The sequence below is a fragment of the Lissotriton vulgaris genome, chromosome 2_2 (assembly GCF_964263255.1).
Source record: "Lissotriton vulgaris chromosome 2_2, aLisVul1.2, whole genome shotgun sequence".
Taxonomy (NCBI): Eukaryota; Metazoa; Chordata; class Amphibia; order Caudata; family Salamandridae; genus Lissotriton; species Lissotriton vulgaris.
Window position 1 is genome coordinate 192252291 of NC_141688.1, and position 17412 is coordinate 192269702.

A 17412-nucleotide genomic window follows, 5' to 3' on the forward strand; every position below is an offset into this window, starting at 1 on the left:
GAGCCGGCTTATGTTTCTACTCTTGGTGAGGAGATAAAGTTACTGTTTTGCTTGGACATGCGCCTCCACTCATCTTTCATAACAAAATACCGAGCAGGTTCTCAGAATAGTAAAGTCTTTGTTTGCTGCTGCACTTGCCTGTGGCTGAAGAGAGTGCATGGTTCTTAAATTGCGCAACTCTCACTGCAACTCATAGCTTGAGGTCACAGACAGGATAACCAGCTTTGTCTAAATGTCGCGGCCAGGCTGAGTCTACGTACTTGGGTTTCCCTTCACATTACCTTTGACAGACACTGCGATGGTGTTGTTGTCTCCAACCAGATACCCACAAGGTAGCAGCTCCGGGGTCTCGGTGCTGTTTGTGCGCTTGATGTCTCCAATGCAGTAACCAAGAACGCTGTCGGTGTTCAACCCCAACTGGCTCACTTGATCGACGTGAACGATGTATTCCTGTAGGTGCAAAGGTGCATTCTCACTTCTCCATAGCCATAGTAGCAATATTTTTTCTACTTCAATCTCTGCTCGACAAAACTGGCTAGCAGCGCCAATGCAACAAATAACATGACATAGCACGGTTCGCATGTTTTTGTGTTGTGAAAAGTATTCCTATTTGTCAGCATTACTAGTTTTAGTTACAAATCTGATTTCTAAGGCAGCTGAAATGTCACTGTCAGTAACTCTAACTTCGGTTGCGAAACAAAATGGTTGACATGACAGGCTAACAACAGAAGCACTGGGCTGGTACACGGACAGTCACACAAAAGAATTTCCATCAACAATAAACTGTACATGCAAAAATGTCATTAGATATGTATAGTACCGTAAAATGTTTGAATGAGCAGCAAGTATTACAGAGCTAAGTACTGTGACACTCAAAAGACTAAGTCTCCTTTATAATCTGAATTTTGGTGAATTTTGCCTGTTTGTTATAATCTGTCGTCCGAACTACTGTACATTTTGTAATTAATAGTGTATTCTAGATGTTTTTCGTCCTACAACATTAATAATTTACAGAATGTTCTCTTTGTATTTTTTGAGTGGGGGTTGGGGGTGAAACCAGACACCCAAAAGATTTGGCTTTTAAACCGCTCTTTGTGTGAGCATTCGTTCACATTATTTTTCCCCCCGTGAACCTCGGAGGAGCCTGTTGTGCTGCATAAAGAGACACAGTAGGGGAGTAGGCAACAATAAGATGGTTAGTAGGAATAAAAGTTGAGTTTCGAGTGAGAGGGGCCAAGCGAGGGTAGCATCTAGTTGCTTTTCCTACTAACTGGAGAGGCCTGGACCACAGCACATCGTATCCTGCACAAGTCAGATGTCTTGAGTGATGGCATCAATTTTATGCTAAAATAGCGCATGGAAGGCCTAAAAAAATGGTATTCTAGTGCTTTCAACACAAGCAAGGGGTACTTCTGACTGACCCAATAGCGTAGTGGACCGGGCACTTCTGGTGTCAAGAGAGTCCAAGAAATGCCAAAGCCACACTCTGCAGAAGAACATTATATCTACCCTCAAATCCAATTATCAGTGTTTTTATTTCATCATTTATTATAAAATGCAATTTGAGGTCATTGTTCTTATAACTACCTTTATTTTCTATAGAAGCAATGTTATTAGTGTCTGAACACAAGAGCAAGGACGGCAAGTGTCGGTCACCAACGAATGAGTTGTACTGCTGTAAAGACTGAGGTCTGACAGATTTTATAACTTTAACTTTTATAAGTTTATTTAATTCTAATTGCAAGTCTAGGGTGCTTTAATGTACTGACCATCTCCAGACACGTTGGGCAGATGGAATCAATCAATCATTTAATTTGTAAAGCGCACTAATTACTCGTGAGGGTCTCAAGGCGCTGAGGGGGGGGGGGGCTGCTACTACTGCTCCAGTAGCGTAGAGTGCGTTGCCGTAGTCCAGCCTGCTGAGGGCTTGGGTCACCGTACTTCTGGCTTCGGGCGGGATCCATTTGTAGATCATGCGAAGGGTGTTGTAGCAGGAGGAGGAGACGGCACTGACCTGCTTCGACATGGAGAGGGAGGAGTTGAGGATGAATCCTAGGTTGCGTGCGTGGTCCGTGGGTGTCGGTGCTGTTTCCAGTGTGGTTGGCCACCAGGAGTCGTCCCAGGCAAAGGGGGTGGGGCAGAGGATGAGGACTTCCGTCTTGTCCGAGTTCAGTTTCAGTCGGCTGCTCCTCATCCACTCGGCGACTGCCTTCATTCCCTCGTGGAGGTTGGTTTTGGCGGTGTGTGGGTCCTTGGTGAGGGAGAGGATGAGCTGGGTGTCGTCGGCGTAGGAGATGATGTTCAGGTCTTGCTGATGGGCCACTTGTGCGAGGGGGGCCATGTAGACGTTGAACAGGGTCGGGCTGAGGGATCAGCCCTGGGGTACGCCGCAGATTATGTGGTCAGTGGCTTCGGATCGGAAGGGTGGGAGGCGGACTCTCTGGGTTCTGCCAGAGAGGAAGGACGTAGTCAAGTCCAGGGCCTTTTTCTGGATTCCGGCTTCTTGGAGGCGTGTTCTTAGTGTCAGGTGGCAGACTGTGTCGGAGGCGGCTAACAGGTCCAGGAGGATGAGGGCTGAAGTTTCGCCGTTGTCTAGTTGGCGCCTGATGTCGTCTGTGGCAGCGATGAGGGCTGTCTCGGTGCTGTGGTTTCGTCTGAATCCGGACTGGGATGGGTCTAAGATGTTGATGCCCTCGAGGTATAATAAAATGAATTGGGCCGCTCAGACTGGGCATATTTGGTGCTGAATGAAAAGACATGCATTCAATTCCACGCTTCCAGTCTCCTCCAAATACCCCATCCCCGACGTCACTCACCTTAAATAAGCGCCTGACCACACCGTCCAGCACGTCCCACTTGGTCTTCCCGCTCACACCAATACAGCCAATGAGGAATGAGCGTGGCCGGGAGTCCTGGGGGGAGAAACAGAGAGATGGATGAAGCAGGACCGGAAAAGTAATGCAGAGAAGCAATGTACAGGAAGCTCATTACATGGATGGCAAACACGACCAGGCTCTGTCACCAGACCATGAGTGACAAAAATGCAGCAGGACGCTATAAAACAGGGGTAACATTTATTCTGAGTAAAGGATCTCCTTTCATGAACCTCGGAAGGATGAACAGCTGAGCTGGCTCTGCTGGGATTCAAGCTTAGTTGAAATCAAGCACCTTTATTCAGCCCCAGCAGTAACTCTGCACCTCCAGCTCACTGCGAAGTCCCTTCAAACTATCACTCGGACTCCCCGAACATTCTACATTGTATCTACGTGTCACTACGACTACGTTTCACTAGTGCACATTCTATCTGCGTGCCACTACTCTACAGCTACGTTTCTCTATACTATATTCTATCTACGTGTCACCATTCGGATTCTATCACAGTTACCCGTTATTCGCTAGCAAAGTCCGTCCTCAGACATGCGCAAATGTTTATGGTTGACGCCACAAGGGGGCAGCGCAGCACCACCGATGCACTCACACACAAACACATTTGGAACAGATTCACGGAAAAGAGAATCTCAGTTATATTGCAACTTATTTCATGAACCTTAAAGAGTGTTTTCTCTATTAATATCTATATTTAATGCATGTAAATGATTTGTGTCTGGAAATTGCAAGGTTTCAACCTATAAATTAACGAAGTTCTTAACACCATTTTAAGAAAAGATCATCAATTTAATACATATTATATATATATATATATATATATATATATATATATATATATATATACTTGATGACCTTACAAACACACACCTACATATCTATACAAATATATATATATATATATATATATATATATATATATATATATATATATATATATATATATATATATATATATATATATATATATATATATATATAGATAAATATATCAATAGATATTGATCGATAGCTATAGATAGATTGATCGCTAGATTGATAGATAGATCAATAGATATAGAGATCGATCGACAGGTCGCTAGAGCTATAGGTAGATTGATAGAGATATAGATAGATCGAAAAATATAGATAGATCAGTAGATCGATAGATCTAGAGATATAGAAAGATCGATAGATCTAGAGATATAGAAAGATCGATAGATCTAGAAAGATATAGAAAGATCGATAGATAGCTGGAGAGATGTAGATAGATAGATTGCTAGAAATATAGATAGCTGGATCGCTAGGAATATAGATAGATCGACAGATATAGATAGAACGACAGATCTAGATAGAACGACAGATCTAGATAGAACGACAGATCTAGATAGAACGACAGATCTAGATAGAACGATAGATAAAACAACAGATATAGATAGAACGACAGATATAGATAGAACGACAGATATAGATAGAACGACAGATATAGATAGAACGACAGATATAGATAGAACGATTGCTAGATATATAGAGAGATCACTAGAGAGATAGATATAGCTAGATCAATAGATAAACCAATATAGAGATCGATAGGGATAGATCGACAGATATAGAGAGACCGATTGCTATAGAGAGATCGATCGATAGAGAGATCAATCCATGGAGAGATCGAGAGATATAGAGAGATCAATCGAAAGAGCTATAGATAGAGAGATCGATCGATAGATAGAGCGATATAAATAGAGAGATATCGATAGAGAGATCGATCGATAGAGATGGCGCTGGATAGATAACTAGACAGATAGATGTTAAGTTTTTTCGGTCGACTGTCCAGACTTCCGAGGGCCTGATTTGCATATTTAGAACAGTAGGTGAATCATTCTGGCAATGGTCATTGGGTGTTAAGAAACTAAAATGAGGTGAATATTATTTTAGGTGCTAACGAATGAAAACATTTGTACCTGGGCACAGGTTTCACTGAAAGGGTGATTGGCAGGCGTCACTTATTTGGTGGTGCCAACCATGCAGCTTGGATCAAGGTGTACTACGTTTTTAGTTAGTTAATCGTTACTTAGAGGATGACCGGTCACCACATGTTACCCCAGTACGGGTTTACATACAAACTGAGGATGAAAAGATGTCAAAAGGAAATTGGCGCTAGGCCTATCTGGTACAATGACCGCATGCCATGGATCTTCCATATGTTTTACACATGGACTCCTCATGTTACACACTAGGTAAGATAATTTAGTGCAGAGAACCTTCTAAGCACTAGCTCGAATGATACAGGGCTGGAACAGCCTTTCATCATTTAATGGCAAGAAGCAATTAAATGAGTGATACGCGCAATATAAATTGGCAGACGTTAATGTGAACATGAATTTACAGGGGAATCTATCAAGGAAAAATGATAAGGCAGAGACAAATGATTGTACCTATTTAAATCGAAGACCTTCTGAAGTGATAAAAAAAAGTACCCAGTCACAGATTTAAAAAAAAAAAACAACTCTGCTTCCTTCCTCCCCAAAAAAACAGTGCATGCAAAATTCACTGCAAGCATAGAACTAAGATTTGCAATGGAATGACATTTCATAGGGACGTAAATGACTAACTCCACTAAAGAGGAAGTGAATGGGGTTCACTGAGAAAGTGGGTGGGGGACAGAGGATGGTCATTGGGTGAGACGGAAGAGATACAAGAGGTGCACAGTAGAGGTGGGTGAGCAACTGAAGACTCGAGCCAAATCCAGGTGCTCTGGGACCCTCAGCCTAAAAGGAGACGAGCTTTCAAGTGGCTTCAGCCCGTCAACCTCGCTCTAACCAGATGCACAAGAATGAAAGACAACGCGTTAACCTTTGATGTGGAATAGCAATCGGAGCTACCCATCTAGAGGCTGAACTGCACAATGTCCAACCAGAAAAACTGGGTTCAACCCGGCTTCCCACATTGGCCAAATGTGTGATCGTAGGCAAATATGTTATGTAATAGTGCCTCGGTTTTCTTCATTGCCCTGTGAAATACGGGAGTTCAGGATATGTGCGACACAAAAAACTTTCTTGTGTTTGAGTGAACAATCTAGGCCATATAACCGGTAAGTGTAACAACTGACTTGCCTCCTATTTTACCAATAGCATTGTCAACCAGGGGTGTGTAAGGTGGGGGAAGGGAGCTTGAATGTTTTTAAGTTCATGTTTAAAAACTTTTCAGAATGGCCTCTCAAGGCAGTGATATAAGCGGACGTATTAAGATAAAACGCTTCTGTGTGATCGAGTAACCCAACTTTTGGAATATATCATATTTTACACAAAGTCTGTTGAACAAAGTACAAACTAATCATTTTCCTGGCTCGGCCTGTGCACAGGGCCTTGGCTCTAGTCTGCCTCGGTCATCATTGTTAAATTGTTGACTCGCCTACCTCTACCTCTAGGATGGGAGGAGACGGCTGTGCAGAAGGACAGGTTAAGGATAGCTTTGGGTGTCAGAGGTGGCCTAAAGCTGGAGGGAAAGTGGTTGAACCAGTGTTAAGTAAGGGGCACTGGTGGAGTGGGTTAGTTTAGCAGCCTAAAGCTGGCAGGGAAGGGGTTAAATCAGTGTAAGGGGCACAAGTGGAATGGGTTAGGCCTAAAGCGGGAAGGAAAAGGTTTGACCCAGTTTAAGGGGCACTGGGGAGTGGGTACGTTTTGGTAATATTAAGTGAGGGGTAGCTTTAAGTGTGTAAAGCTGGTAGGGAAAGGTTTGACCCAGTTTAAGGGGCACTGGGGAGTGGGTAAGTTTTGGTAATATTAAGTGAGGGGTAGCTTTAAGTGCGTAAAGCTGGTAGGGAAAGGTTTGACCCAGTTTAAGGGGCACTGGGGAGTGGGTAAGTTTTGGTAACATTAAGTGAGGGGTAGCTTTAAGTGCGTAAAGCTGGTAGGGAAAGGTTTGACCCAGTTTAAGGGGCACTGGGGAGTGGGTAAGTCCTGTGACAGCGTGGGGCTTCACCAATTAGTTAAGCAACCCACCCATTCAGCAGGCAATCGACTCGACCTTATCTTTTCGAGTCCTGACTTAACACACATGAGTGACATTCTGCCCATGAGCTGGACGGATCATTCACTTATCAAGTTTTATATCACCAGTACTAAAACAAGAAAGCTGAACAAAAGCGCTCTACCAGAATTCACGTACAGAAACTGGAAAGCCCTGGAAAAATTGAGCTCTTCCACTACTGTCTTCGATGTGGAAGATAGCTTCTCCCCAACTAACTCGGTTGAAAACAACTACAGAGCTTTTAGTGCGAAGATTGCATCCATCTCGGACTCTATTGCTCCACTAAAACATTGTAAACCCAAAGGCAGAGCACCTGCTCCATGGTACAATGACTCCCTGAAAACTCTCAAATTAGCCTGTAAACAGGCTGAGAGGAAGTGGAGACAGGGATATTGTGATAACAACAAAACCATCTGGAAAAACAAGCTCCGCGAATACAAATCTGCCATCTCAGAGAGCAAATCGTCCTATTACTGCTCCACTATAGTTAACGCAGCTAATACTTCGAAAAGCATATTCCAGATCCTTGACAACCTCTTGCACCCTGACTGTGCCAAGAAAACTATCCCCCCTTCTCAGACTCTCTGTGACAATCTCGCTCAGTTCTTTACGGACAAAATCGAGACCATCATTAATAACCTGGCAACCCCCCCATTGCAAGACACTCCAATTTTCCCCGGAGCCAATACCGCCAACCGTGATCCTCCGAGTCCAGTATGCCCTCCTAGGGAAGGTCTACTGGCCTTTCCCCAGATCCCCGAAGCAGAATTTGAGAGATTGGCACTTGGCATCACCTCCGGGTCCCCCTTGGACCCACTGCCCCTAAAACCTGGAAAGCATGCGGAAAGGAGCTATTCCTCACCCTCCGGAGGATTTGCAATCAATCCCTCTGCTGTGGACTCGTCCCCACCCCCTGGAAGCAAGCACTTATCACCCCGCTACTGAAAAAACCATCTCTGAACCCAGAGTGCCTTTCCAACTTTCGACCCATATCACTTCTACCCTTCCCAGCGAAAGTGGTGGAACGTTGGGTCAGCTCCTGCCTGTCAACACATCTTGAGCAGAGTCACGTCCTGGACGACTTCCAATTTGGCTTTCGTCCAGCCCATGGCACTGAAACTGCAGTGCTTACTGCCATGGAATAACTTCGTATGCGGGCAGACAGGGGCCAAGCAGTGGCCTTGATCCTATTGGACCTGTCTGCCGCATTCGATACTGTCAACCACGTGATTCTGCTGGAGAGGTTGAGAGAGGCTGGGGTTGACGGCACTGCCCTGCTCTGGTTCCACTCGTACCTTACAGATAGGAAACAAGCTGTATCCCTCCCTCCTTTCCAATCTGCCTTCTCCCCAGTCCCTCACGGTGTACCCCAGGGTTCCTCTATCAGTCCAATTCTTTTCAATGTTTACTTAAATCCATTGGTTACTTTAATCAAAACCCATAAAATGAAAACAGTAAACTACGCGGATGACACCCAGCTCATCCTTTCATGGGAGGGGGAAAACTCCATCCCCATGGAAGCCTTCCACGATTGCCTAAGAGACACTGCTGGCTAGTTACACCGCAATTCCCTCCAATTCAACTCCTCTAAAACCGAGGTTCTGTTTTGTCCCGGAAGCCGAATCCCTCGCCTTTTGCCTGTGGAATTCTGGCCCCCGGAAAACCCAGATAAACCTCAGCCGGTCACCAGTGTCCGCAATCTGGGTGTCATGCTAAATAACAACCTTAGCATGGAAACACAGGTAACCAAAACAGTTGCTACCTGCTCGGCCCTTATGCGCTCATTGCGTAAAATCCTGCCACTACTACCCGCCCAGGCCCGAGCATTGATAGTCAGGTGTACTATTCTCAGTCGCCTTGACTATTGCAACGCCCTCTTGCTCGAGTCTCCCACGGTATTTTTGGACAGACTCCAACGAGTCCATTCGGCAGCAGCCAAACTGGCCCTTGGTTGGACCAGGAGATCCTCGGCCACAGCTGCTTTAGCCGAGCTACATTGGCTTCCCTTGAAGCAACGAATAGCCTTCAAGGCTCTCTGCTTGGTCTTCAAGGCACTACACGGATCAGGTCCAAGACCCCTCCAACAAATGTTTTCTTGGTACGTTCCTACCAGAACTCTACGATCCGCTACTGCCTGCCTAGTGACGATACCCAGATTTAAGAAGGCCAGGATCGGGGGAAGATCTTTTAGAGTAGCTGCTGCCAAGCTTTGGAACAGTCTTCCCGCCGACATCCGTCAAATTCCACGGCTTCTACCTTTTAGGAAACGAATAAAAACTTGGCTCTTCCCCTAGTTCCCCTGCCACGTCCATCCCCCATAATCAGTTCCCATTGCTTCTAACTCAGGAGTAGCTCTTCAGCGCCAGGATACCTGCCAGGTGACAGCTGCGCTCTATAAGTGTTTTAAATAAATAAATAAATAAATAAGTTTTGGTAATATTAAGTGAGGGGTAGCTTTAAGTGCGTAAAGCTGGTAGGGAAAGGTTTGACCCAGTGTAAGGGGCACTGGTGGAGTGGGTTAGTTTTGGTAATATTGAGTTTCCACCTACCTCCCTCCACCTCATCTCCTCCTGCAGGCTGACAATGATCTTGACGTGGCGGCCTTCTTTCCGCAGGGCGCCGTCCCCGGCGTCGTCCAGCAGCATGTCTGTGAATGAAAAGAACACAACATCCGCCTTTTAGTGACTCCTGGGCATTCTTCGTTGACAGCCAAGCTTCTTGGGTTACACGAAGGTATGTGAGGAAGCTCCAGAATGGGGCAGCTTCGGTATCCGCCCCAGAGGCACAACCTGAGCCGAAACATGTAGTCGATGAGAACAGCGCCGCAAACTTTCGCTCCCACGCAACGCTTTCAAATAAAATGCACATCTAACTCCCGACACCTACAAGTGCGAACAGCTGTTAATTTATTAAACTGCCAAAGACAGCCTGGCCCAGAAATGTTGTTTCTGTTGTCAAATCAGGATGTAAACATTCAACCAGACCCCATGATTGGGCACTTAGTGGGCTGAACAGATCACTTTAGCATACTTCCATTTCCTTAATCCCATTGAAGATGGGGTGTCAAACAAGTGGCATAGTGAACAATGGTGGAGCCCCTGCAGAATGTGAGAGTGGACCCCAAGACTCCCCTATATCATAGATATTCTTTGGTCTTGGGTAGATTGGGCTCCCCCTGAATGACCAGGGGCCCTCCTGCGCCACCGAGGATGCGGGGGCCTGCGTCAGGTCACTGTCAGTGAGACCTGTTAGGGATCCCAGTTGACCCCAGTGGTTTCATTTTCAGCTTGGGTCTCTTATGACCCTGCTTAGGTACTAGGGACTATGCAGATGATGGCGTCATTATGTCTGCTAGCTCTGTGACTTCAGTAGAGTTTTTCTATGGTAGAGCACAGCCTACAATGGTTTGGGAGGGGGTGGGAGAAAGACTGAAAACTGTCACCAAACCAGAGGTTATGCTGCTTGGTTCCAGTCTTACCAAAGGTTTCCTCTGCCTGCCCAACCTGCCCACCGTCCTACAATACTTCTTGACCTTTACAAAAAAAAGACGATAAACATAGTTATGAGCTATGAGGCAGGCTACCTAACTAGGAGGTCACATAATGGAAATACAGCCCAAGGCCTTCGTCCCAAGATCACACATTTACTGTGGGAATTGTACTCAGCTGTTGCCAATAAACACAGTAGGAGGGATTCAAATTCTAAACTGGAAGACAGACACAGCGCGTGCAAGCTTCCTTACATCTCAGGTGATCATGCCCAGTGAGTCTGGAAGCCAAAAGCAGGCTCTGTATTGGAAAGCAATCTCCGAGGCAAGCAGACCCACAGTTTGTTAATTGATTTATTCCTCAATCCCTGGCTAACAGTCAAACTACAGCGGGCCAGAGATTCTCTGTAGCATGGTCTAACTTTTGGAATAAGCTTCTCGTTACAGTTGGTTACTGGTTAACACCCCTGAGAAAGGAGTACAGCAACCTTTCTAGGGAAGTTGTCGCATCCCCGTTCCAGGAGTGAGTTCCACTCACGACAGCAGTACAATTTCACACCCTATTAAACGGTTAACAGTGACCTCAATGGAACATACAGGTGCTGACTCAGGGTTGTCTGTAAAGCGAAAGTACACAAAGGGCTCTTTTCCCAAACTAGAATTTGTTAAGAAACCAGCAGCAAAATCAGACCATGTAGTGTTCCCGACTTCACTGGTGCTATGGTGAGGCCTGTATCCATTCCAACCCTAGATTGCCTGGCCGGCATCCCCCCGCCCCACCCCCCCAGTGGGCTGCAAGATCCAAACACCTTCGCTTCCCCAGGTAGAACTATCCAAAAAAACTGCTCCTGGTTACCCCTGTGCTGGGAGTTTTTAGACTTTAGAAACTGGCCAAGAAGTAATCAGAGGCAAAGTTCACACAGGCACCAGGCTTACCTTCTTACCCGAATACACCTGCAATTAAACACAGTGACAAAGATCAAACCCCAACCACCACTGCGTAGCTGACACTCTCACACGAATTTGCTGGGAATTAAGAAACTGTAGCAAACAGTGGCACTGGTGTAACCACAAGCTCCTGCAACAGGTGTACTGGTTTCGTTCCATGCAATTCTTTTAATTGCACCCTGCAAAAAAAAATCAAGACATGCAGTAGAAGCGCCAGGCAGATCGCATAATGTTTCACTGACCTAAACTGGTGGACTCCGTCAGGTTCAAACTGTGCTGGGACAGGCCCATGGACTGTCGGGGTGACGAGGAGATGGAGACTTGCGACTGTGCCCGGCTGCATCCGCCATGGTTTTCAGATTTCAACCGGTCGTTCTCCGCCTTCAGCTTCTCAATCTCACACTACAAAATGAAAAAAACAAGGTTACCGGCGGAGAACATGGTGGAGACTGTGCCCAGAGCCAGGATTGTTCTCTGCTGAACTTTTGAACTTCACACATTTGTAACCGCCCAGCCAGATTGTTGCAAAATTCCAACTCCAAGCTATTCGTTTGGTTTGGCTCCAGGGACGTGCTCACTTTTCAAAGAGTTTCAACAGCGGCAGCTGTGGTGAAGATTTCATCTGCTATGTTATTTTAATTGGATCGTAGGGCTCTGCAAGGATTCGACTGGAAGCAGCCCACCTGACCATCATGGCCAGGAGCCACGAGAAGATGGCAAGGAAGCCGAAGCGGTAGAACGCTGATCAGTGTGATGTAGGCCAAACCAGCCACAAGGGAAGACAGGAATGTGCAAACGGGTGGGACAACACATACCCAATGGACTCTTCCCTTCTTACAAATTAGCAGTTTATCTAGAAATTTCAGAAATTGAACCCCTTCATTAAAATACACAATTATAGCCTTTTGACATTTTCTTCATCTAAATAAAAGAGAAGTTGCTAAATCAGAGACCAGATTTGCTGAACATGTATCAGAATAGAAGATGTTTACCTCCCTGATGTGCAAAGGAAGAGTGACATTTGTCAAGACTTCAGCCCCTGCGAGTTGAGAGATCTGGGTGTTTGCTGAACAGAGGCAGGTCAGCCATGGTAGATTATGACATCAGGAGGAGCTCGTCTGGAGGCCGCATCGAGTGACATTTCAGACGGTCTCTCTTGCTTCCAGGTGTCCGAAACAAACCCAAGGTTAATTTAGGGAGCTACTCAAAGTAACCTGAGCTTAGATCATCTACATGGCCATAGCCAGCCTGAGCTCAGAGCATCTTTAAGGTCATTGTGGAAAGTACCAAGAGTCAACCTGAATAGCACTGGAACACTCCCACTCCTAGAAGGGACCAAAACGGTTAGGCACGTAAATCCATGACACTGCACTGAACTTTGGGTGAGCTGTTCCACAGGGACAAGATAAGGAGAACGGTCTCCCCCTTAGTAATGCTAGTGCTGCGTTTCCCAGTCGTGAATGTCCCTCCCCAAGCCCGCAACCATCTCTACCTGCATCCTGTTCATTGCCTCCCGCAACTGATCCAACTGGTGGGCGGAGCTCAGGGCCTCAAGCCGAATGTCAGTCAGTTTCATCTCCTTGTCACGCAGCTCGTTGCGCAGCTGCATGACGCTCTCGGCCTCGCTCTCCATGCATTCAGATATGCTAAACAATACAGAACATGGAGACTTTAGAAGATAAACAGCAAACAAAAGACACAACCTTTACTTTAGTGAAGTTAGTGGATTATTTTCAGAAGTTATTCTGCTCATTAATGCGTAGGAGTGAAAGCATCTATGCATGATTCAGAATTTAGAAGCGAGTACCATTGTGAGAGCATGTTTCACATGTTTTTTGACCACCCTCATCCTGCAGAAGTGTAAAGTGCTACCTCCAACAACATCAAGGGGGAGTAATTAAGACCACCACTTCATTCTCATACAACTAAAGTGCCCCTTTAACAAATGGAGGTCCCCCAAGTTAGTAATTGTTTGCTGGGATTGGAGTAGCTTTCATAAAAATGAAAAATTAAAAAACAAATGAGAGCTCGAAGAATTACAAAAAGAAAGATCAGATTTACAAATTAGGAAATGGCTCCTTGTTTATAGAAGACTCTTTTTCTGAAAACGATACATTAACAAAAATGCATTTTAATCCCATTGGCATCAGCTCTACAGAAAATGTGGCACAATGAGAGATGGTTGGGGTGGTCCACACATCGAATGGTTTGCAAGGCAGAGGGTGGCAGCTGTGTGTTCTTTTATTTAGATTAAGGGTGAACCCCTTCAAGTAGCCATCAATTCCAGATTTGGCTAATGTTTTTGAGAGACAGTTCCCCTTTAGGTAGTTTCAGTTCACAAACAGTGGAAGGCACTAAAGCAAAAAGCTCACTTATATGCATTTTGGGACCAGAGTTGCAATATTCACTGAAGCAACTACTGTACCAAAGACCGGGTTCGGGACACAAAACTAATATCACACCGTGATCTGCATGGCTCACCCTCCTGGACACATTGGCACGAGGCAGTACCACTGTAGTACCTCTGCCATCATGAGGACAGGAGAAGCGGAAATGTTAAGATTACACCACAAAAACCATTTGTGAAGGAAAGGGGCCCAAATAGCACTTTTCAATTCTTCATGCTTTTCTATATTCAAAGGCAAAATTCACACCTTTGCTTTTAACATGTGAAATTAACCAAGTACAAATGGTTCATTCCGATTGCTTTACATACTTTAATAAAATTATGTTTTACAATTCCCCACAGGCTTATGTTGGGTTACACCGCTCCTCTGGCTCAGTATATGAATTGTATCTTGTGCCTGCATTCTTAGCGAGTGCAAGGCCAGGCAAGTGCAAGGCCAGGCCAGGCGAGGGCATGGCCAGGCGAGGGCATGGCATGGGGAGGGCATGGCCAGGGGAGGGAAAGGCCAGGCGAGGGAAAGGCCAGGCGAGGGAAAGGCCAGGCGAGGGAAAGGCCAGGCGAGGGAAAGGCCAGGCGAGGGAAAGGCCAGGCGAGGGAAAGGCCAGGTGAGGGAAAAGAATGCAAGTTGGGGGCAAGAGAATGTAAGGCGACTAATTACACTACATACATATAAATACTACAGTAAAAGGAAAACATCCTGGATATTTAAAAAATCGCCATGGAATCACTTCCTATGTGACCCAACTTTGGGTGTGTTATGCATATCCACAGACTAGGTCTGGAAAGAATAGGCAGAGATGGCTTCAGCAGGATATGGTTCTACTTCCTACATATAGAGAGGCATCACTTTTACAAAACTTAACTTGCTGCGGCCGCCCAACTAAGGCATGATTTACAAAATCCCCTCCAAAAACGGACACTTGTTCCTAAAGGATTATTCCGTTGTTTGGAGCAAAGCTATTACTTTTAGAATTCTACAGAATTGCTGGAATATCTGTGGAAATCTGAGAATTGAAGATTTTCTTGAGTACTCAACTAAGAACAAAGTTTCTACAAGCAGGATTATAACTAAACCTACAATTGCGAATGCGTACATTGAATGCAATCGTATATTTGAATATTTTACTTTTTGGTTCGTTTCGCCACATGGAACTATTTTCTCCCACTGGAGAAAATCCTTCATGTAGACATCTTTTAATTTTGTGCCGATTCCTATCCTATTCCCACCCAGAAAACCTACTTACTCTTGCCACTGACCGGAGTACATTTACACCCGTTTTAGAGTTGGAAGTTGCCTCTGCACCTTTAGTTGAACAATCAAAAACTCACAATTTTTTGTGAGATCTACTTTCACAGGTGAATTCCTACACAACCTACCACAAACCCACCGCTTACCCTAAATTTGGAAATGCTCACCTTAAAGACCGAATTTCCTTGTGAACAAAATATTTTAGAGGGTAACCATTCTTGATTGTAAGACCCAGGAATAGGTCTTTACTTTCACAATTCTTCCTCAAAGATCGAAAAGGTTCAGCACCATCTCTAAATATAATATTTCTTTTATTTATGCTTTGCTGTTCTTATGGATGAAGCAGGGTCAGTTCAACAGGGTTTGACATGGACAGTGCTCAGTGTCCTGCCAAACCAGCTGCAGAAATACAATAATGACCGAGGAAAGCTATCTGATGTAGCGATGAAAAATAGGAACAACATTGAAGGTCTGCATAATGGAGCCTGAGAGGAGCTTCTGTGCCAAGCTAAATATACAGCGTGAAGGAAACTTTAGCCAGACTTATTGAAACTCCTGAGGCAGCTGGAACTCAAAATCACACCGGACACTGGGAAGTAACACAATCTATCACATTAGAATTAAATACACCGGTCCCTGGTACCTTAACAAAAAAAAAAGCAAAATGCAAACACTGGAAAGCGTGGAATTAAACAGGGAGAGGAAGCTGGCAAATTCAGTGTATTCTTGCAGATCACCGCGTGAAGATTCTTGTAGGATACATTTGTCCAGGAACACCCAAGTGCACCGTGGAGTATGAAATCATGGCAGTCAGCCATCGGTGCAAATTATAATTGTCCTTCTTTGCATTCTGGGACCCTACTACAGCTCAGATTTCTAAAGAATAATTTAAGGAACAAAACTGTAGGTACATTAAAGTCATGTCCAAGAAACCAATTGGTATAATGGCGTAAGAGAAATCGCTAGTGAAGGTTTTTTTGCTTGTACTGCCATGAGCACATACTCTACAGGTATGAATCCAAATATTGGTGGTGGGGTGGATTGGTTACCATAAAAGCCGGCTCTTCTGGTCAGAGCCATGTACGCACGTCCTGTAGACCCAGTCAGATGTGACCCTCCGTTCCTTTGTACAAGGGTTAGTGTTGCAAGTGCTAAACAGACACGACATATGAGGAACAGAAACTGCAACAGCTCTCACAACACAGCCAATGCATTTATTTTTCAATGAAATCTATCAGAGATGCATATTAAAGTGCTTTTAATCTTTGAAAAACAAGAGCACTAGTAAATTGTTCGTGTACTGAGCTGTTCCTAGCTGTGCCTCTAAACATTACAGGAAGACCAGCTACCATCTTGCAAAAAAAGTATGCTAAATTTTGTGTAAATAATGGCAAAACCTTTCAATGCTATTAGCCTGAGGGAAAACAAACATCACAGGTTAATAGGCTCTTTAAATATAGTCCAGATGTTAAATGCTTTGATGCATGAAGGGGCAGTAAGAACAGGTGTGTGGTGTGAGATTAGGCAGACTCAACAAGTAATTCAAATATATTCATGAGAATAAGCAGCGAGTGTAGACCTGGGGTGTGTGGGGAGATTATTCGCTCATCACCAGCTATCCGTTTTTCATGGTGGTTTTGTAGTATACTGTTTTAAGTCATCTTGGTTCCACTTCAAGACAAGGAAATAGAGGAAGGGGGATAATGAGAGAAAGGGGAGAGAAGGGCAACGCGTAACATAAATAGAGGGAAGGAAAGGTTTCCATGAGAGGGCAGAATTGAACACATCAGCAAGGTTGACTTAACTATCATTGGCAAACTGTTTCCATTGATGAAAATTGATGTCTTAAACAAGCAATCCCATCGCTAGCATCATGTTTAAGAGCACAACTGGCAGAAAGGCTGGAGCTTTTCGAAAGCGACTTTCAATTTGGATTTGAGTTTAGGGGCAGGTCAGCTCTTCTGTAAGAAATCTGGCATTATTCTACTTCAAAAACAATTGACTAATGAAAATGGCAATTTGGAATGGCAGATCAAACTCCTGTAATCAACATGAGAGAAGCGTATCCTTAACTGCTTTCTTATCTAGTAGGAGAACTATTTTAAGTTGCTTCCATCAACATCCAAATTAAGTTCGGCTCTGGTACACAAGCGAGAGTAAAGTTCAAACTTGCAAACTGCATAACATTTACTTTGCATTCTTTTCATCTATCAGTTTTGGTTGGCTTGAGAGCGGAGACATGGGCAGAGGAGAGGGGGGTGCCAAGTGGCCTGTACCCACAGGTAGAGGCAACAGGGCTACAAAGAGCCCAAGACATGAGGAAGGAAGATGGAAGCAGAGTGGACGAAGAGTTGACTAGGAGCCAACGGGAGAGTTTCAACCATCATGTCTCCATTAGATCCTGCATGGAGACAAACTGGTCTTCAT

General features: G+C 44.8%; 1 protein-coding gene across 10 annotated transcripts in view; it reads right to left on the bottom strand.

The window, feature by feature from the left end:
• The window catches only part of NAV2 (neuron navigator 2), a 669134-nt gene that overhangs the window by 19019 nt on the left and 632703 nt on the right, over window positions 1-17412 (bottom strand). For 9 of the 10 annotated variants that reach the window (XM_086959512.1, XM_086959517.1, XM_086959513.1 and 6 more), the window contains 5 exons: window positions 12822-12975; window positions 11572-11731; window positions 9444-9541; window positions 2817-2912; window positions 282-450 (listed from right to left, as the gene is read on the bottom strand). In XM_086959512.1, coding sequence (XP_086815638.1) covers window positions 282-450; window positions 2817-2912; window positions 9444-9541; window positions 11572-11731; window positions 12822-12975 — 677 coding nt within the window. Of the gene's footprint in view, window positions 1-281; window positions 451-2816; window positions 2913-9443; window positions 9542-11571; window positions 11732-12821; window positions 12976-16034; window positions 16137-17412 lie in introns of all 10 variants that reach the window. The other variant, XM_086959519.1, reaches the window with a different exon arrangement.